This window comes from Antedon mediterranea, chromosome 5 (assembly GCF_964355755.1).
Source record: "Antedon mediterranea chromosome 5, ecAntMedi1.1, whole genome shotgun sequence".
Classification (NCBI taxonomy): Eukaryota; Metazoa; Echinodermata; class Crinoidea; order Comatulida; family Antedonidae; genus Antedon; species Antedon mediterranea.
Window position 1 is genome coordinate 4,816,540 of NC_092674.1, and position 22,216 is coordinate 4,838,755.

A 22,216-nucleotide genomic window follows, 5' to 3' on the forward strand; every position below is an offset into this window, starting at 1 on the left:
CTCTGTCTACACTATCGAACTATGTGCCCATATATGGACATGATGATGTCATATCACTACCATATTTGTGCATATTACTATCATATTTGGAAACTTTTATTGTCAAATTAGTCTGATAGTGTAGACAGAACTTAAAATACTAGCCTAGAGACAAATAAAAAAAATAAAAAAATCTATAGTCAAATGTTATATAGTTCAACTGAATTCAGTGTTTTGCACATACATGTCCCCATTGTTTACACATTTGTAGTGTTATGAATATTTATTTGTGGAATATATTTATAGCTCAATATTTTTATTTTTATTTTATTTTTATTTTATATAATTATGCAAATAATATATTTTCCATATTTATACACTGTTGATGATACATGAATACTTAGGAAAACATTAAATTTATATAATAATATTTTGTTATGGCTGCTAAATATATTTATTTTTATTTTCAGCTCCTGGTATTTATTCGGCTTTAGAAATGTTAGATTTTGGAACTCTACGATCATTGGATGAGCCACGTGTAATACCTTTATATCTCCTTAATACCAGTCCCAAAACTGTTCAAATTGTGGTAAGTTTGTTATGCAATAGATAAGATCTAAATAATTTAATGGACAAATTGATGTTTTTCCTAGAAAAATAGAAATATCTACCACTCTGGGTGTCATCAATTCAATTTTAATTCAAAAGACATTTATTTTAGTCCAAAAAAACAATTATTTAAAAAACAATAATGACAAATTGAGATTTTAAAAAATAATGACTTGAATTATTACTAGTGTTTAACATAAATTATGCCTGGTTGTCTAGTACTCTGCCTTTTTTTTTTTATCATTCTCACAGATTTTCTTCTCTTCACTATAAATTATTAATTATATTTATTAAATTAAATTTCCAGCACATCAATTGGTGATTTGGTATTTATACCTTTCATATTTATTTAGTCATATATTTTCACCCATTAATTTAACATTCATTTGCGCCATAAAATAAAATGCCTTTTTTCCTTTTCAGAGCATCTCATTAATGCGAGCAAATGAAGCAGTATCGGTTGATTTTAAGCCCATGGGCTTAAAACCATCAGATAAACACATGAAAGTAGCTTCACTTACATTCCAACCATTGAAAGCCAATAAGTCTCGTTGTTGGACAGGAAAAATTATAGTAAAAACAAAGGATAAAAATCAAAAATTAGTTCTGCCTTATCAAGCATTGGTTTTACCAGGGTAGGTTATTTTATTTTGTTGCTGTTTTTTAACTCTTCTATTAAAACTTTAATTGAAATGAGATTCAATATAGGACTTGTAGTTGTCTATGTAATTTAAGAGGTTTCATGAAGTACAGTACAGTACAATAAAACCCTATTAAGAGGACACCTTTGGGATCAAAGAATATGTCCCCTTAGTTGAGGTGTCCCCTGAATAGAGGTTGCCCTCAATTTTAAAACATATTTGCCCCTCGATCATTTTATCAGGAAGTGTCGACTTAAAAGGTGCGTCCCAATGGAGGTGTGTTCTATTGTACTCCAAGGCCTACTAATACAATAAAATCCAAAACAGAAGAGTTGGAATCTATGTCTATTTTTAAAAAGACATAGATTTTGTTTTTATTTGCGGGGTTGCTGAAGACTTTTTGTCTTTAAATATCACTTATTGATATGAAGATTTACTACCAATTATAGGCCATGTTCAATGATCTAGTTAGTAGTTGCAAAAACTGCTATAAACATCATTAAAATAAATGATAATATGATTGGTATGAAGATTGACTGCCAATTAGAGAATACCTTCTTATATGATGAACACACAATATAGCTAATACTTCTAAAGCTTTGTCTACACTATCAAACTAGTTTAGAATCTAATCATCATACCAAAATATGGTAGTGATGTGCCCAAATATGGTAGTGATATGACATCATCGTGTCCATATATGGGCACATCACATTTTTGTATCACATAAAGTTTGATAGTGTAGACAGGGATGTTTAAGTACTGTAGCATAAGCAAAAGCTAGTTTCACAAAAATGTGTTCCTTTAAGAAGGGATGTCCTCTAAATAGGGATATCCCGAAGGAGGCTCTCTATTGTATAATACTTTTTGGTTCACATTATGATACAGTCATGCAATTTAGTGGATTTCATTATTGCGACTAAAAGTCTCCTTGATCTAATTTCATATTGTTTGTTTTTTATCAATAATTATGTTCTTGAATCTTGAATAAAGAACATTGAGCCCTGGTCAAAAACATTGTCCTTATTAATTAGAAGTATACCTTTCTCTAATTTGATATCGGGTTAATGAATTAGACTATCGAATCTATAAAAACTAAATATTCTAAATTCTCCGAGGCTATAATACTGTAACACTATTCACAACAACACACAATTTAATACCATAAAAGGAGTAGAGAAATACAGGAAAACTGTATTAAAAAGTGTGTGTTTTTTTTATGCGGAAGTAAAACTGAAGCTTTTATCCAGGGTAGCATAACAGGAAATTAAACTATTAATACATTCTTGGTATCATTAGTGGTTTTATGTAACTATAACCATGCATGCAACAAAGAAATAAAACGGTACTACCTTGTTATATAAATATGTATAAAGGTATAGGTATTTACCATCTGATCTTGTAATTCGCACCATTGGTTTGATAAAAAGAATTTTGTTACAAGAATATGTATAAAATATGTTTAAAATGATCTTTTTTTTTTTTTCAAATTTCAAAGAGATTTATTTATGTTCATAAGTAAAAAAGACAATACATGATGTAGGGGATCAAATAAATATTTAAAAATTATACTTGAAATATTTTTTATAACCACCGAAAATTGACTCCCAGAAACAGGAAACTATTCTTTAAATGCAATATTGTTTTCAAATCTAATTTTGCGGATACTATATGTTATGTATCAAGTATTAACCTCATCCCCTCCTGTGTCTGGTTAATATTTACAATTATTAGGTTTATGCAACAATCAATTAAGTCTATTTAGCAGAAATATTAAAGATAAAACAGTATTTAATCACCATCTCAATTATTGCGCCGTTTTATCTCGTGTATTGCACCATTTTCGATTAGACAAGCCACTAGTTAGCTTGTTTAAACAAATTCAGCTTCGGTTTCTAAAAATTGTTTTCGGTTTACAGTCTACAACAGGAAGTGTGTGTAAGTAAACACTGGCTCAAGTCCAAATTGAAACACTTTTAATGAATTTCAATGACATTCCTTTCGTCTATTGTATTGAATGAAAAAGCCATTACAACACAATATATTTGTATCTACTAAATCGACCATCAAAGATAGTATCAATATTTTCTTTAAAACGTTATCTATTTGTAATTTCTGTCGAAACAAGTAGCTTACATAGGAACGTAAAGATAATAGAACTCTGGGGACACCTCCAGGACACAACAAATTGTCCCTTGTTTGAATATGGGTTGGCTGTAGTATAAAAATAATAGTATATAAATTTTGTCCATCATTCATATCAAAGTAAAGTTTGTGGGTGGGTAGCATGTGGAGTGGGAGGAAAGGGTGTGTGGTGGGTGGGGGTAGCATGTGGAGTGGGAGGAAAGGGTGTGTGGTGGGTGGGGGTAGCATGTGGAGTGGGAGGAAAGGGTGTGTGGTGGGTGGGGGTAGCATGTGGAGTGGGAGGAAAGGGTGTGTGGTGGGTGGGGGTAGCATGTGGAGTGGGAGGAAAGGGTGTGTGGTGGGTGGGGGTAGCATGTGGAGTGGGAGGAAAGGGTGTGTGGTGGGTGGGGGTAGCATGTGGAGTGGGAGGAAAGGGTGTGTGGTGGATGGGGGTAGCATGTGGAGTGGGAGGAAAGGGTGTGTGGTGGGTGGGGTAGCATGTGGAGTGGGAGGAAAGGGTGTGTGGTAGGTGTATCCAAAAGAAAGAGTTATACTGTATTATTATTATGTTTAAATTTACTTTACTGTGTACAGTTATTGACATTATTAATATTACTATATAGATATTATTCATTTTTAACTTGTATTAAGTTGTATGTTACAGGGGTTGCGGACACAAATGTGTTATGGCGCTCTGTTGCTGTCGCAACCCCTGGACCGCTTGTTGTCGAATAAAGAAATGAAAAATGAAATGAAAATGCATTGTACAACACTTTCAAGAAGTACCACTATATATTAACATTCCATAATGCCTCGTAATAATATTTCTCTCTTATTCAATCTTTCAGTACTTTAGGATACAACAAAAATAGTACTTTATTTCACCTGGGAATGAATAAAGAAAGTGTGGTACGAGAACTGCCACTCACAAACCTATTTAATTTTACGCTGGTGGTAAACGAGATAAACGTGGCCCCAGAAGCACAGGGTATATTTAAAGTGAGTATAGTATTATACAGATATTGACTGCTTAGAGGTTAAATATAAGATTTGACATCCCCGAGGGAATGATATTATGTTCGAGGGAGTATTACCGTATTCTTAGCATTCCAGTCATCACCTATCTACAGTAGCCATGTTTATTCAACCTTTGCCTTGTAATAATGTGTATAAAAAATTGAGATACAACATTAAAAATCGCAAATAGGAGGTTTTATTACTCGGGGATTGAGCATGTTTTGATAATGAAACTAATTACACTATCACAGAACATCATAATGTGTGTGCGCATTTGAATTTCATGAAAGTAAAGTTTGAAATATGTATATTTTGCAATATGTAAATGATGAAAAAAGTTTATGATTCCTCAAGGAACCATTTCAAAATCAAATAAATATACAAATAATGAATGTTTATGTTGGATGGTGAGAATATTTCATGAAGATTGACTGCTGAGCTTCAACTCATGAAATATCCTCTCTGTTCAACACATGAAATATCCTACCCGTTCAACTCGTAAAATATTCTCTCCATTCAACTCATGAAATATTCTCTCCATTCAACTCATGAAATATTCTCTCCATTCAATTCATCAACTATTCTCTCCATTCAACTCATGAAATATTCTCTCCATTCAACTCATGAAATATTCTCTCCATTCAACTCATGAAATATTCTCTCCATTCAACTCATGAAATATTCTCTCCATTCATCTCATGGAATATTCTTTCCATTCAACTCATGAAATATTCTTTCCATTCAATGAATATAAAAAAATCATTATTTGTTTTATAACACACCTAATTACTAATATCTTTTTTGTTCTTTTCAAGATTGAAAATTTTAATGACACAATATCAATTCCACCACAATTGATGGACACGTCGGTTAGTCTACGTTTTCTCCCGGAAGCATCGGACAAACCAATGTCATCAATATTGCGGCTTAGTACCAATGCATCGGTCTTTACAGCTCCGGTTATTAGCTATTCTGGTAAACTTAAGGTGAGAACACTTTTACAAACGTCAGCACATCATCAGTAATATTCTTATCAATATTGTGCCCATTGTCACATTGAATCGAAGCCCAGATAACAGCTTTTAAATTATAATTACACTAATATTAAATTATTATTTTTTACAGTATCTTATAAATGGAAAGCAGGAATCACAAATTAACTTTGGGTCATTAAGCCTCGAAGAAGAGAGGTCTATACAGGTCACAATTATTAACGATAATCCTGTGGAAGTAAGTAGTAGTAGTAGTAGGATCCTAATGTTAGTGTGTGTGTTTTTATGTTGTAGTGAGTCATAACTGTGTTTCGATAAGTGTTCATACAAAGTACAAAAACCTTAGATTTATTAGTAATGTCTCTTGCTTGTCACAAAGAATAGTAAAAAATCACCATGAATATAAAATAATCGCATGATAAAAATATCATAAAAAGGGGTAAAAAACTGACAGTATTACATAACAAAAGGATAAAATACTGTACAAATGCAGCATTAATATTAACATTTTATAAAAAGTGTAAAACATTGACAAATAGTAAAATATCATAAATGAGTAAAATAAATTCAATAATTAAAATCATTAATGAACAAAAATGCTTTGTGTTTATTTATCATATTCATTCTTTATTTGGATTTACACATTAGATCGGTGGCAAAATAACAATATAGCATAACATTATAAAATACAAAGAAAGAAATAATTTAATTACATACAGAAAAGTATATGGTGTATATTTTTGGGGTGAAACATTCTTCTAATTTTAAAACAAATTCTTTATCGCACTTATCAAAATGATTATGTCTCTATTTTAATTATCAATTTTATTCAAAAACAAAACTAATGTAATTTTATAGCCCTTAATATTTTCAATGATATTACGTGTATTTTGTTTCACCTTTTAAAGCCATTTGGCCCCTGGAAGTTTCATTCCACTTAAACATTAGTTAATCAAACACAAGCCTAGCCAATTAATAAGCCATTAGGATTATTGATCGTAGCATAGAACGTAAACTGCATAAAATTAAGATTTATTATTAGAGGAGGAGAAAATAAATATTGGATATTGACATTATTAATTATCCTAATAAATTACTTTCTATTCTTAGGTATTTACATTTTTTTTAATTTTTGGAATATGTATGAACTTGACTATTTAGTTTGTTTCTCACTAGCCCAATAATTAGCCCATTGGGCTTATTGAATGTACCATTCAATAATCTGTTTATAAAATATCTTTATCGTGTTAAATTTGTGTTAGTTTTTTGGAGGGTTGGTGGGGTGTGAAGGAAGTGGTGAGAGGAGAGATTGGGGAAGTCAAGTGAACCATACTGGACTGATAATTTTTTTTACTTGTCCATTGGTGATAAATCTATGCTTGCTTGCCCAAAGTGATAATTACTGGATACTGGGCTAGTCTTAATTAATTAATTAAAGATTATTATTATTATTGTCCCTCTGAAAAAAATCATTCAAATCAACTTTTGTTGAATATACCATTTTAATGTCAAATAAAAGTTAACCACTTTGAACAAAAATTATAATGAAAACAAAATGTATTTGCCTGAAAAACTGTAAATTTATTTAAAATCAGTACATTTTAAAGGTTTACATAATTTCATCTGTGATATGTTTTACAAATTAATTATTTAATTTTTTTATTTTATTTTCGTCTTAGGTTGTGATTGATTATTTAAATGGCAGTTTACCAGATTGTGCAGTTACTTTACAACTACTTGGCATAGCTGAAGGAGACCCAGCAAGTCCACAATTAGCTGACAAAACATCAACAGACAAGGTTTATCCAGTATGTATGATTAGTGTCATTTCAGGGTATAACCAATAAGGTGGAGTTACAGCTTAGGTTGTGATGTTAAGCTGCCAATCCCAGGGTCATAGGTTAAAACATTTTGTGTAGTGTATCTTTGTGTATATGATAAATAAGAGGATTTGTAAATAGAAAAGCCCATTTATATTAGTCTAATTGGGAAACTTGTTCATTTGTGTGAGTGTGTGTATAAATAACTCTTTAGAAAGTATTACTGTAAAGCTCTGTCTACAATATCAAACTAGTTTGACAAAAAAGTGTGCCCAAATATGGTAGTGATATGCCCAAATATGGTAGTGATATAACATCATCATGTCCATATATGGGCACATCACATTTTTTGTCACATAATGTAGACAGAGCTTAAGTCGCCATATTAATATTTATTGAAGGAATATTTGATGTGCATACAATGTTCATTTCTATACATCATTATAAATAACCAAATTATTTTGTTCAGGTTGTTCTACCTCCAAATCACTACGCAGTCTTTCAAGTCTCAGTTGTAGCATCATCAGATGAAGGGACATTTGTTAGCGCCCTCAATGTTCGTACAAAATACCAAACTCTTGCAATCGCCATGGTGATTACAACACTAGAAGGCTGTTTATTTTTATCTCCCGAGAGCATTCAATTAAAGCCATCTTTTCCTGTAAGTAGAACAACTGTTATATGTTTACTGCAGTAATAGTCTTAATGCAGTAATATGATATAAGTTAGGTATGCAGTACACCATGTGTTTTCAAAAGTTAGTTTATCACATTTCGGTCGTTAAGCTCTGTCTACACTATGACAAAAAATGTGATGAGCCCATTTATGGACATGATGATATCACTACCACATTTGGGCTTATCACTACCATATTTGGGCACATCACACTTTTTTGGTCAAACTATCCAGTACTGTACAGAGGCGATGCTAAAAGCAACAGTACAAAAATTATAATTAATTCATTAATAATTTAATATTTATTATTATTAATTTAAATATTCCTGATTTTAAATTATATGAAGTGAAAAAAAATTCTTGGCAAGAATAATTTTTGGCAAGGAAGTACATACGATTGATTCAAATTAACAATATTTCATTTCTTTTTTTTTTTTTTTTATTTGAAATCATAATGTATTTGCGTGATAGGAATGAAACTCTGTTTACACTATCAAACTTTATGTGACAAAAAAATGTGATGTACCTATATATGGACACAATGATGTCATATCACTACCATTTTTGGGCACATCACACTTTTTTTATTTGATTGTGTAGACAGAGCTTTACAGAGTAGACATAATATGAACCGGGACTCTTGTATTAGTAAGCAAACCACCAAGTTACAGTGCCATATTTTATTTTTTCTTGCAGGGACTAGTTGTTTCACAAACTATTTATGTAACAAATAATTTTGGACAATCGATGCAATTAGAAAGTGTAGAACCAGATCCTCCAGATGCAAGGTTTTATCATAGACTGCCTAAAAAAGTAGATAAAGTCACCATTCCTGGTTATGCTAAGGCTAAGGTAAGACCGTATAACAAATTAAAAAAAAAATTCTTTTTTATTATTATTTTTTACTTTTATTTGGTTTCCAGCTGCATAATGAATTGCTTCTATTCCAAACAGCAGTAAAAATAGTGTTTAAAAATTGGCCATTTTTCATAAAAATTGATGTACTAAGTGTTATATAGTACATACATTTTTTTCTTAAAAATTGCCAAAATATATAAAATAAACTAAAAAAGACTAGGCCTAGCCATTAAACACAAGAGCAATCGTAGACTATATTTTGTCAGTTAGATTGAGTACTTTGGTAGATATATGTCCTTAATAAATATTATTATACGATGTATTTGACAATTTTGTATTATAAATTTGGATATCTTATATTAAAACTCTGTCTACACTACAAACTTTATGTGACAAAAAAATGTGCCCATATATATATACCTGTATAATATATAAATCCAAAGGCAAATTACTGCACAAATGACAGTGCTGTGTGGGTATCAGTGGCTGAATCTCAATGGAGATACAACAACATTTATTCATAAAAAAAACACATAAATAGTACAAACAGAAGGCAGCCAACGGCTGAAATATTCTGCAAACAATTCAAAAGAATCTAATAACAATATAATATATGGATATGATGATGTCATATCACTACCATATTTAAGCATATCACTACCATATTTGAGCACATCACACTTTTTTGTCAAACTAGTTTGATAGTGTAGACAAAGTTTTATGATTGGGTACATTGTCTAAAATTCATTTCTAATTTGGAAGATTACAGTAATTCATATTTTGTCTGGATTTCCTACAGTTTGAGGATTGTTTTTAAATCTCCCCTTTTGTGAAATCTTCAAAGCAGTTACAGGTACATTTCTCGTCCTGTAATCTCACTCAGATTAATAAGGTCAGTCGAAAGGAAGAGCTTAATACAAAATGACACAAGTGTTACTCCAGAGGGAGTCTTGTGGTCGGAACAAAGACGACAACAGGTGAAAGATAAGTGACAGACTCCAAACTGTCACACACGTCCCATCACCAAAGTGAAATGAAAATATATTATTTTTTTGAAATGCATCATATTCTTTCTTTATTCACTTGAAGAAAAAAATATGATATACCCTATCCATAAATGGTATAGCCCACAAACCTAATCATCCTCACCAATCAATAATGATATTACTTTACTTAAAATGATTTCTTAATTTACTTATTCAGATTGGAAAAATTGTTTTTGATGTCCGAAAAAATTGTGGAAAATCATGTTACATAGGAATGCCATTAGAATCAGGACGTAAGTTGTTTTTCTTAAGACTACACTATCTGAAATATTCACATTGTCAACATCATCTGTCTGTAATTACCGCTATTACAAAACCCTTATGCTAAAGTATAGGGTATGCTACAGGACCACCCTTGCCTTTTAAAATAATTTGTAAGCAAAACTCTCTTTCTCATACAATTATGATAACTATTTAACACTAAAAGTAAGTACAAAATACAAAATGTTTTATTAAATTAGTGAAATATTGAACTTTCATTTTTGTGTTTTCTAAATTTTTTATCCCACTTTGGTTGATTATTTGCAATATTAATTTAAATAAAATGATAACGTAGTGTAATATTGTACCGTAATATTATTGTAAATGTAATACATTATTTATTAATTAATTTTTATTAATAATGTATATGTTACAATAAATTATAATAATTGTATTATATCACATCACCTTTATTTACTGATAACAAGTGAACCCCATAAAACAATTGAATTTTTGTCGGAAATTCTCGCTTAATGTAATAACTTAATTGTCTGAAGTACAGTATGATCCATCTATGACTAACAATGTCTATACAAAACAGCCAATGTATATATTATACTGTAGTATGATTAATAATTTATTTGCATTGCGCGATATTTAATTGGGTCATCGTTTACATAATCATTATTCTATTTATTTATTTGGCCTCATTGCGTGAATGCAATGAGAATGAGAAAGTAGTATTCATTACCTTGTTTTGTAAATAATTATACATTACATTTAAGTGTTATTATTTGGAGTTTTTATCTGTGTATGAAACCGATTGGCATTTACTGGTTTATACAAAGATATTATATAATTTACTAGAGTGTGAACTCAACTCCAACTTAATCATAGAGCATTAAATATAGTCACTAGTTAGAAGTGACACTATCTACTTAGTCTCACACAACAACCACACATTAACCCGAGAATGTATTCATGGCACTGCGTGGTTGCTAGCGCAACCAAAAATGCGTTCAGCCTGCCTGAGTGACTCCAAGATCACCATTGGAATAGGCTTATTGAAGTAGTCATTTTAAAACTTAATAATTTTCAATAAAAACAAACTAAAATTTCAAAAGAAAGAAAGAGATCACTAAATATTTGTTTTTAATAATCTATTTATTCTTCAACTACAGTTTAAGTTTAAAAAAATCAAGCTAAGATACATAATTTGATAGAAATACAGATCTTTACTGTTTATCAACATAGTAGCGCTGAACGATATTTTTGGGTTGTCTAGCAACCATGCAGCACCCTCTATCGTTGGGATGTCACACCGTGATACTCTATAGCTTTGCATCAGGGTGTTGAGTAATTTGTCAAATGTTTAGCCCTACTCTGACGTAATTTTATACTTCATATACTGTAATATACTAAGTACATCTCCCACTCGAGAATTACTTAATAATAATATTTATTTCTACAAATAATAGATCAAAATATAGAGTAACATAATAAATATACAACTGATAATGAACATAATTAATATAATGCAAGAAAAGAAATATATAAGTGGAAACTTGCAAATTTTTACAGAAGTATTCCTAATGTACTTAAAGTATAAAGTACAAATTACGTCAGAGAAGGGCAAAACATCTGACCAATTTTTGGTTTTGTTGTTATGTTTGATAGTATCATATGAATGTTTATATAGTATTTACAACAAAAATAGTTGAATATTTGCGTATTAAATTGCTACATAGTTTATTGTTAAACATATTATTGAGCCATAAATCATTTGGTTTTGCTGGTATTTGCTAGATTTCAACATGAAATGATTCTAAATTAAATAAATGTTATTGATTGAGTCAGTTGCGATTGACTTTGCAATGGATATACAAAATATATTATATCAAGAAAAGAAAAAAATATTTTGCAAGACTACACATATATTAAATACATTTTTTTTAAATCAAAATGTTACTTTTCTTTCTAATTGTAGGTGGTGTTGATTGGAAAAATTCTTTAGTATTGGATCATACCACAGGTAATCTGGACCTGGATTGTTATGAGCCAATTTGGAGTTCATGGTTAAACATTTATAGAGGCAACAAACACAAGTGAGTACCACCTATAGTTGAGTTGACGCTCCCAATACTGGACTACAAAACCGGAAAAATTCTCCCCAAACCAGACTTTGTATATATGTCTAAAAGCTTTGGAAAAATGTTGTTTTGAATCGGACATAATTTTGATATGCTTATACAGTAAAACCCCTCTTTTGTGACAACCCTATTCAGAGGACATTTCTATTAAGGGGACACTTTCCAATGACAGGAACAAAGGAAAATATATGTTTTAACACAACAACCAACCCCTATTCAGGGAACACCTCTATTAAGGAGCACATTTCTTGGTCCCATGGTGTCCCCTTAATAGAGGGTCTACTGTATAAGAATATTTTTTAGTCTCTGTCTACACTATCAAACTTTATGTGCCCATATATATACACGATAACATCATATTACTACCATATTTGGGCACATAACACTTTTATTGTCAAACTAGTTTGATAGTGTAGACAGAGGTTAAAAGCAGTAATAAATATTAAGACTAATTCTTTCCTTTTTGGTATTTTAGACTTAATACTACAATGAATTTCAACAGCAATCTAGTTCACAATATCATAATTCCAGTAAAAGCAGAGCTGACATGGCCCAGGATTGTACAATCAGATACAGTTACATTTCCACATACATACATAGGAACAACATCTGTAAGTTACTGCTAATTGCTTTAGTTACCATTTGACCTTCCTTCGCCCATGCATCGCCTTAAATATAAAAGCTAAAAGAGCCTCATCTAGTAAATCAATTCTTTGAAATCTGATTTTTAACCGTCAATAATGATAAATGTAAAAACCCATAATATAGCTATCTAACAGACATAACTGTAACCTTCCTATTTTGTATCACCTTCCATTTTAATTTTGTGCAATGAAAATGTGCATCGCTATAACTGCTCTACACAAACCATGTATTTTTAATGGGCCTGGCCTTCAACTTTCGGTAGTGGTGGATTGTATCATTTTTTTAATGGGAAATATACTTGTATTGTTTTATAGAGCATTGCAGTGAATCTTAAAAATCCTAGTAACCAACTACTCGTAGTACAGGTAGTGCCAATATCAGAATACCCAGCACCAATGATGATGGAAGATGTTCTACAAAAAAGGTAACAACTTTAAACAATCAATGCTATAAATAACACACCTCAATAAATTGCCTATGCGATGTAGAATCTTCAAATGCTCATTTAATTCATCTGTCAACAAAGACGTGTAGTTTCCGTTTCTTTTCGTAGGCATTTGAAATTGTTTGCCTATCTCTATCCGTCAGGCAACTTCAGATCTGAAATATCTTTATTTCAAATTATATTGAAATATTTTCAAGGTTTTTTTTCTCCAGAAGAAAGGAGATGTTTTTGTAGTAATATTGAAATTTGAGATATTCTTAATAATAATATATTTTAATCAGACATTTTGCAAGCATCGATTTATTCTATTATTTTCAGATTTAAGTATGATAAAATTGAAATAGATGATCCATCCGTGTTCTATCTTCAAGATATTAAAGAAAAGGTAAACATTATATTTACTTAAAGATATATTGTCCTCCAAAAACATGAAGATTAAGAAAATCAGAAAAAATTATGTTTTTACTTTTAAAATGACAAAATAAACGAATAAATTCAACCAAAAACTCATTGGCTGGCAGCCAATTTGACTATTTTTTGCTTTAAATTACAGTTTTTTTCAGGTACTGTAAGTACATTTTTTTCTGATCCAATTTTTGATGAAAGTGAAATGAAAATGGAATATTAAAAATAAAAATTGTAACAAATTATATATTTTCAGGGGGACAATACAATTTTAAAACTAATAAAGTTATAGCTGAGAATATAATTTTCAATAATACAATTTGAGACACCCATGATAAATGATAGAGCGGCAATATATAACACTACAGCTAATCCCTATTCAGAAAACCATTTAAAGGAACACTTTCTTGAAAACCTTGGTAATATGTTTTAACACTATGGTAAATGATTAAGCTTGCTGTGAAAAATAACTGTTTTTCTTTTCTTTATATAGGATTCACCAGGTAGAGGCTTACTAAAACATCGAAGTGCAATAGAAAAAACTTTTGGAGTATCGCCTAATATATCCGTATTAACCATCAGCATCAAAGCTCATGAAAACATCACAATAAATGTAGGATTTAGACCAACAGATCATCGCGAAAGGATCTCACTCATTCTTATTAGGTAAATATAACTTTGACTGTGTTTTAATATTGTTTACATGTTGTCATAGCAAATAAACACTAGTAAAATAAGGTTTGGAATTGCACCTTGTGTTTCCAAAAAAAGGAAATATAGTTGAGAATGTTTTGTTTCGTTTATTTCCACTCATCAAATTTTTAAAACAGTTTAAACATATGTATACATTGTATATAATATGGGTGGATGGAGGTCACAGAACTAGCATTTATCCTAGGCAAATTGTAGCACCAAATTTGTAGGATAAAATTGCAATTAATTTTCAAAATTCTTTTTCTCTTGTGGCAGAAATAACATGACCATCATGGATGCATTTGTTGTAAAGGGTACCGGAGCGAGAGGGGAACTACGGTTGAATGGAAGAGTGCCAAATAGTAATAGTAATCTACTTTTTGAATTAAAACCAACACATTTAGCAGATTGTAATAGTAAGTATTTCCAAAAATATTTTTCTGCCAATCAAAAGATTTTATGTGTGAAAGTATTAATAATAAAATTACTTTTTAATAAAGCTCTGTCTACACTATCAAACTTTATGTGACAAAAAAATATAATGTGCCCATATATGGACATGACGACATCATATCACTACCATATTTGGGCACGTCACACCTTTTTTCAAACTAGACAGAGTTTTAAATTTAAATAATTTCTTTTTTAGAAACACATTTAAAAGGAAAAACACCAAACTTTACAGTTGGTAAACAGTTCAAATTAACAAACGAAGGACTGTTGGCTCTACCAATAAAAACGTTTCTAATAAACGGTCAAGAATGCGAAGGTTATGGCTTTCGTGTTCGACAATGTCAACCAATGCAGTTAGCACCGGACGACACACCAAAAATAGATATAGCGTATGTTTTTTTTTTTTATTGATTTGCATACTTTCAACTTAGAGAATTTCATTTTATGTATTAGGCACATGTGGCCAAGAATTCCCAATAGTAAATGAATCAGATATCAGATAGGTGGTAATCCCCCTAAACCAGTTCACCATGTTACTGAAGAGGGTTCTTTAAAGTGTACAAGGATGAACTGTTTATGGTCCTTATCTGAGAAATATAGAAATAATAGCTTGTTTGCTTTATACTATCTAGTTTGTCTAAGTACTCTCATTTACACTGATGATGGGCTAATGTTGCCTGAAAGCTCTATTTTACAGAACATTTTTATATGTATATTCTTTCTTCACTTACAGATTTACCCCAGACTTTTCCATGTCCAGAGTAACAAGAACACTAACTATTGTTATTGAAGATGGAACAGAGCTAGATTACACTCTAATAGCAACATTACCCCCTCACCTTCTTTCAAGTTGCGCTGCGGCCATTCCACGCCCTCAGTGGGAAAACATGCTTTACCTCGGCACAGCAATTCTTATGAACGTATTTTTTCTTGGCGTTCTCATGGTTTCGTACCTGGAGTCGTTAAGATTTAGCGAATTGATGCCAACAAGATTTTCACACACAAACGGAGAGGTTGATAAGTCTAAACGATTTGATCTTAGAACTATCAATGGCCCAGTGGGTACTACAAAAGAAAAGTAAGTATATTTTGTTGTTTAACTATTCAATTTATTTCAGAACCAATTATAAATTTGAGTAAAACATTTTTTGTTAATGAATTGAATGTCTCCAAGACTAGAAAAGGTTAAAATGCAGTCATATAGAAAGTTACCTACATTTTTATTTGTTCTTATCTTTTTTACCCATTCTAGAATTATAGGTTTATTGTCTTTTGCTTTTTTTCTTTCTACAGTAACAACAGTTTATTAGCAATTATAAAGAAAAAAATTGGTTATGGAAGAAAAACAAATTCATCTCCACCACCCGACACACCTCCTAGTCCGGTTGAGGACGTAGCCAACAATACACGCAAAACAGACTCTCGAAATTCCAATCCACGAAAAGTACATCCAGAAAAAGATAGGGTTAAAAATAATTTAGGTCGAGGAAGTCGACATCAACGCACAGGAAGTGATCAACGAAACAGCGAATCACCTTCTGAAAATTATACACGTAGAGGGCGTTCTTCACGGCATCGACACCATGAAAACAGATATGAACGGAGCAATCCGTCACCCAATACGCCAGAAATGGATTTAGAAGAGCAAAATATTATTTTAAACGATCAGGACATAGAAAATACAGCAGTTTCACAAGAACCTTATATTTATGATTATAGCACTACGCAAAATGAAGAAGAAAATAAAACAGTTAAAAGCAGAAAAAATAGACTACATCACAGAATGGTTGATCATTGTGATGGCAGTATTGAACAACAAGAACTTGACGCTGATCATGTTTGTGATGATTCTTCGTCAACGACAACCGAAAACTCCAACGCAGATTCTGAACTTAGTGACAAACCAAAACATGTACGTTAAAAGATTGAAATTGATTTTTACTACACTATCAAACTAGTTTGACAAAAAAAGTGTGATGTGCCTAAACATGGTAGGGATATGCCCAAATATGGTAGTGATATGTATGTCATGTATATATATGGGCATACCACATTTTTTATCACATAAAGTTTGATAGTGTAGACAAGGCTTTATATGAGTATTATGATGAAATTATGTCCATGGCATAACACATGCTTAATTATAATTTTGAATTCTACCACAAAAAAAATTTCATTTAACCTATTTTTTCAAATGTCTGAATCTGCTTATGATTTAGAGGCATCCATCATCCTAGAGTACATATTCTGTAGTACATTATCCTAGAGTACATTATCCTAGAGTACATTATCCTAGTACTGTAGAGTCAACTGCATGGTGGTATGACTGTCTAGGAGAATCAATCAATTCTGACACTACAGCCAACAAAATATACACATTTTGAGTATTATTCAACCTACTTCTATACGTGGTAACATTTGATAATCGGAAACATTTTGCATTATTTCTAATTTTTAAATGACCCACACCATTTCATTAAATTACTATTTTTCTTTAACCAGTATGCAGACCTCGATGAGATAGATCTAATTGCACCAGCGATGGACTCTCAGAATCGCAAGGCAAGCAAAAAAGACAAAAGTAACAACCCAGATGAGACTAAATTTGAAAGTATTAAACGAAACAAACCACGACGACACACAAGAGCCTTCAATGGAGATGTCTGTAGGCCAAGGTAACTATTTCATTATTTGTAATTTAAAGCTCTGTCTACACTCTGTCTACACTCTATCAAACTCTATGTGACAACAATATGTGATGTGCCCATGTATGGACATGATGTCATATCACTACCATATTTGGGCACATCACATTTTTCTGTCAAACTAGTTTGATATTGTGGACAGAGTGTAAAATACCTGCTCAAGTATTGTAAAAGTACAGTAACAACTATCTTTGTGAACTTACTAATTGACTATGTTGTGAGCAATGTTGATAAATAATAATAATATATTTATTGATATATTAATTGTCATTACAGCACACTTGAGCTGCCCTACACCACGCCTCTTGAAGCAAGAAAAAGACAACACAAACCAACAACAGCCATCAAAGAGTCATGTACTTCGCCACACGCCATAGCGGCAAAGATCACTGCTCAGGCAACCAAGAAGAACATCCGTCTTCAGATGGCTAAAAACAAAGCAGAGAAAGCAAGATCCGATGACACAGCAAGCACATGTAGCAGTAGTGACTTGGATAAGGACTCGCCACCACCGTTGTGGGATCAAGCCAAACCAATGCCACATGATGGGGGTAAGTGCCATATGCCGACATGTTGGTGATCATGATATATCACATATTCCATGATGTATGTCTATTAAAAACCATTGTAAATGCCTGTTGCCACATTTGAGAAGGACAGTGAATGAAATGTTGTTGTTTATTCATTTCAAGGCCGTAGCGAGAGGTTAAAAACAGACAAGGCAAAGATGCTTTAAAAATAATTATTCATATAAAATATGACGATCTGTGCAGGGGAATTGGGGTGGGTGGTAAAAATTGAAATTGAGCACCTTGTCTGCCTCATGCTGCTTACGGCCCTGCATTTATACAATAACACTTTCTCCACACATCATAAAAAAAACATCATAAAAAAACATCATAATGGTATAAACAAGTTTGATAATGAGTAAAAACATAGTATGTGAAAAAGGAAGCCTAAATAGGTTGTTAGAAAACTTTATGCCTAGGCTACCAGAAATATGAAATCCTATTCATCTCCATGTCTGTCTTTATTTACAGATTCTACCCTAATGCAACTTGCTGTGCAAACTATGGAAGCAGATCTTTTGCTAGCCCCTGCCAGAGCATCCATTAATGACAAACCATCACCAAACTCTACCAGCCGAAGCAACAGCTACAGCAGTGTCGTAAGCAGCGGAAGCTCAGACAGTAGCAGTAATAATGCTGTATCCTCGTCTGGTAGCAGAAAGAATAAACAAAAGCTGTCTAAGACTCACTCGGCTCCAAACAAGTCACTTTCTGCTTTCACTCCAGTCGGAGAGAAAGGAAAGCACCCAGGTATGCATAGAATCTAGTACTGTACATCATTTACAGGTTTTTAGAGAATGAAATGGAGCAGATTACTAATGTGCCACTAATCGTTCTTAAGAGAAAATTCTCCACCCGAACAATCTTCTATTTAGGAGCAAATCTAATTGTTGAAGACTACTGCTCCAATGACTTTAGCTTTTGACGTGGTTATGTATACAGTGCAATTCAAAATCTTGGACTTTATATGCTGATGCCCAACCATTATACCATGGTGTAATGTGTTCAAATCTCATTGGATAGCAATGTTTATATATCATTTGATTGCAGGTGCCATTGGATCTAAGACTATGCCATCTAGAGGTGACTACAAGATTGGACACTGGGCTATGGATAACCAGTCATCTGGTAGCAATAGCCCAAGTAGCCCCAGTATGTTCAGCCTACCATCCGGCTCACCGAACACACCACTCACAAAACCTTCACCACCAACATCTTTTGGAACGACTTCATTTAAATTTGGAGAAGGTGCGTACAAGTTTTGTTTATTGTGTATTTTATTGGAATTTAAAAGGGCGTCTGAATATCAATTGACATCAGTTTGTCCAACTGGAAGGGTTACCAACATATAATGATATAAAAGATAAATAAAATTAATATATATAATTAAACCCATTTCCCTTTAAATAGATGATAAACCTCTTAAATTTCATTTTTTTTTTATAGATTCTAGTTTTGGACCCAATTGGGACGCCAGCAACAATACACCTGCTGTCTCCAAACCACGAAAGAAACGATATGGATCTGGATCGTTGGAGAACTGGCCAGGCTTTGGTCCTAACACCAGCCCAACATCTAGCAGCCTGTGGCAGCCTAACAGCTACACAGACGCTCAGAATACTACAACCTGGTCAACTGGCACCCACTCGCCTGATATCAGCCCATCAAACAATGTAATCAAAAATGCATTAATTAAACTTGTTGGCTGACATGTATCATTGTAAAGCTCTGTCTACACTATCAAACTTTATGTGACAAAAAAATGTGGTGTGCCCATATATGGACATGACAATGTCATATCACTACCATATTTAGACATGTCACCACCATATTTGGGTACACCACACTTTTTTTTGTCAAACAAATGCTAATTTATCTTTGTTTTATCACAATGTATTTCTGTGTTTTCAGAGCTTGTTCAGACAAAACAACAGCCCATGGAACAATCCATCCGGCGGACGTAACATGGATAGCCGCTGGCAAACTGGAAATCCTCTCCTCTTCCCATCATCCATCTGGTCGAGCACTGTTAATGACAGTCCTTTGCTGGATCGTGGTGCTTTGGGAATTGAACAGCCTGATCTACCAGAGCAACAGGTAGGGTATAGAAGTTGGGAAGAGAAACATGTCTGTCAATCAGTTCTGTTCTATTTTTATTGTCGATGCTATGGATTGACGTCAATCTAAATATTTATAAGGGAAAAACTGACTTATTTATCACACTAATTCTTTTATCTTATGGAATCTGCTACCATCTAAAGCTCTGTCTACAATATCAAACTTTATGTAATAAAAAATGTGATGTGCCCATATATGGACAAGATGATGTCATATTCCTAACATATTTGGCCACATTATACTTTTTTTGTCAAACTAATTTGATAGTGTAGACAGAGCTTAAGATGACGATAATTTGTTTATTTGTTATTAAAATTAAATTGAGTTAAGCAAAAGCATTGACATGGTATGCATACTGAAAGAATAAGTCTGACTCCCTGGACATGCAGAATATATCATATTAAATCAGTACTATCATTTTCAATTATTCTTTTTTTTTTTTTAATGTAGACGGCTTCATACAATCCATTCAACTCGTCATTGTTAAGCAACCTATGGTCATATCCACGTACTGGTTCAAGCTGGGGCTCTGGTAACAAGAAAGAAGACAAGTAAAGTGTCAAATACATAAGCTATCACAACAATAAGATGAATAAACAATTGTAAACAGTAGTGAAGTTCTTGTTGGAGAATAAAATTTGAATGAATCTGTTAACTTCTGTCTACACTATCAAATTAGTTTGACAAATATGGTAGTGATATGCCAAAATATGGTAGTGATATGACATACATCATCATGTCCATATCTGGGCACTTTATACTTTTTTTCACATAAAGTTTGATAGACAGAGTTTACTTATTATTTCCTTGGCATTTTGATATTATAATTATTTAATTGTTAATTTCAGTTAAATTTTTTGTAAATCTCCTCATTCAAATCTATGATTAAATAACCAATTTCTCATAAATTAATTTATATTTTTTTAAAATTATTTTTTACTATAAATGATATTCTCATTCGAAGGTAAATTATTGGAAAAAATACAACATTTATGTGGTACTTGTGGTGTCTGTATTTCAATTGATATATAAAATATATCAAAATTAAATCAACAATTTTAAAATCAACAGCCAGAGCCGTAATTGTTATTATTTAATTAATCATATAAAAAAATAAAATAATTATTTTCCATTGTTTTGAATAGTAATGTTACATTATATATCATGTTATTAATTAATATGAGGCTTTTAATTTTTTTTTTCATTTCCAAAAACACAAAATGCCACCAGCTGTGGCAACATACAAAAAAGTTTCAGAATATGTATCATTATTTGAATAAAAAGGAGGGTTACTAATTGTATTTTATTGTTTACCATTGATAGAAATTAATAAATGTTGAATGATTAATTATTTAAAACATACAGTCTTGTTATGTAGCTTACATTTGAATCCAACAAGAACTTCTCTCACAGCCTTAATGTAGATGATAATATACTTTAATTGTTATTTTACACTTGTTATACAGTTACTATTATCAGGGAAGAGTGAAATTTGTTTGTATTTTACCCTTCCCTGCTATTATGGTTTTTATAAAGAAGGCATTACATATTAATATTTATTGCTCTTAGAATGTTTTTTTATTAATTGCATTTTTGCTTATATATATATATATATATTCAGTCACTTGATGTGTTTTATTTACACATATTTGATGTTTATGGGTGGGGGATTGGGGGAGGAGAGTATTGACCAAAAAAATAATTGTAACTAATCCATCATATAATTTTTATAGTATTATTATATAATATGATGTTCAAACTTCTGTGTTTATAAATGAGTAATATATACCCAAACAAAATTAATGAATTATTGTTCAACTTTTTACTAATATGATATTGTATAATTTGAAATAAGCAGTGATTTTTTGGACAAATTTTTCAATTTTTTTTACTATATCAAAAAAAAGAAAAACCTATTTTTAAGATTGGCTTAGTACAGAAAATCTCTCAAAAATTAGAAGATATACGTGTATTGATTTTTTAAATTTGTTTTGGCCCAAAAACAGCATTCAAACTATTTTACAAAATATTTAATTTAAATATAAAACCAAATTATTTATTTACTTTATAT

General features: G+C 31.6%; 1 protein-coding gene across 1 annotated transcript in view; it reads left to right on the forward strand.

Moving 5' to 3' along the window:
- The window catches only part of LOC140048789 (transmembrane protein 131-like), a 36,793-nt gene extending 14,796 nt beyond the window's left edge, over nucleotides 1-21,997 (forward strand). The window contains exons 7-31 of the mRNA XM_072093574.1: nucleotides 450-568; nucleotides 1,012-1,223; nucleotides 4,202-4,352; nucleotides 5,186-5,356; nucleotides 5,496-5,600; nucleotides 7,042-7,170; nucleotides 7,652-7,843; nucleotides 8,554-8,709; nucleotides 9,919-9,994; nucleotides 11,950-12,067; nucleotides 12,588-12,723; nucleotides 13,072-13,181; nucleotides 13,521-13,587; nucleotides 14,101-14,273; nucleotides 14,577-14,716; nucleotides 14,950-15,142; nucleotides 15,487-15,831; nucleotides 16,047-16,665; nucleotides 17,256-17,428; nucleotides 17,735-18,009; nucleotides 18,499-18,777; nucleotides 19,078-19,275; nucleotides 19,474-19,700; nucleotides 19,939-20,124; nucleotides 20,596-21,997. Coding sequence (XP_071949675.1) covers nucleotides 450-568; nucleotides 1,012-1,223; nucleotides 4,202-4,352; nucleotides 5,186-5,356; nucleotides 5,496-5,600; nucleotides 7,042-7,170; nucleotides 7,652-7,843; nucleotides 8,554-8,709; nucleotides 9,919-9,994; nucleotides 11,950-12,067; nucleotides 12,588-12,723; nucleotides 13,072-13,181; nucleotides 13,521-13,587; nucleotides 14,101-14,273; nucleotides 14,577-14,716; nucleotides 14,950-15,142; nucleotides 15,487-15,831; nucleotides 16,047-16,665; nucleotides 17,256-17,428; nucleotides 17,735-18,009; nucleotides 18,499-18,777; nucleotides 19,078-19,275; nucleotides 19,474-19,700; nucleotides 19,939-20,124; nucleotides 20,596-20,700 — 4,655 coding nt within the window. The 3' untranslated portion in view covers nucleotides 20,701-21,997. The remainder of the gene's footprint in view (nucleotides 1-449; nucleotides 569-1,011; nucleotides 1,224-4,201; nucleotides 4,353-5,185; nucleotides 5,357-5,495; nucleotides 5,601-7,041; nucleotides 7,171-7,651; nucleotides 7,844-8,553; nucleotides 8,710-9,918; nucleotides 9,995-11,949; nucleotides 12,068-12,587; nucleotides 12,724-13,071; nucleotides 13,182-13,520; nucleotides 13,588-14,100; nucleotides 14,274-14,576; nucleotides 14,717-14,949; nucleotides 15,143-15,486; nucleotides 15,832-16,046; nucleotides 16,666-17,255; nucleotides 17,429-17,734; nucleotides 18,010-18,498; nucleotides 18,778-19,077; nucleotides 19,276-19,473; nucleotides 19,701-19,938; nucleotides 20,125-20,595) is intronic.
- The last annotated feature ends 219 nt before the right edge of the window (nucleotides 21,998-22,216 follow it).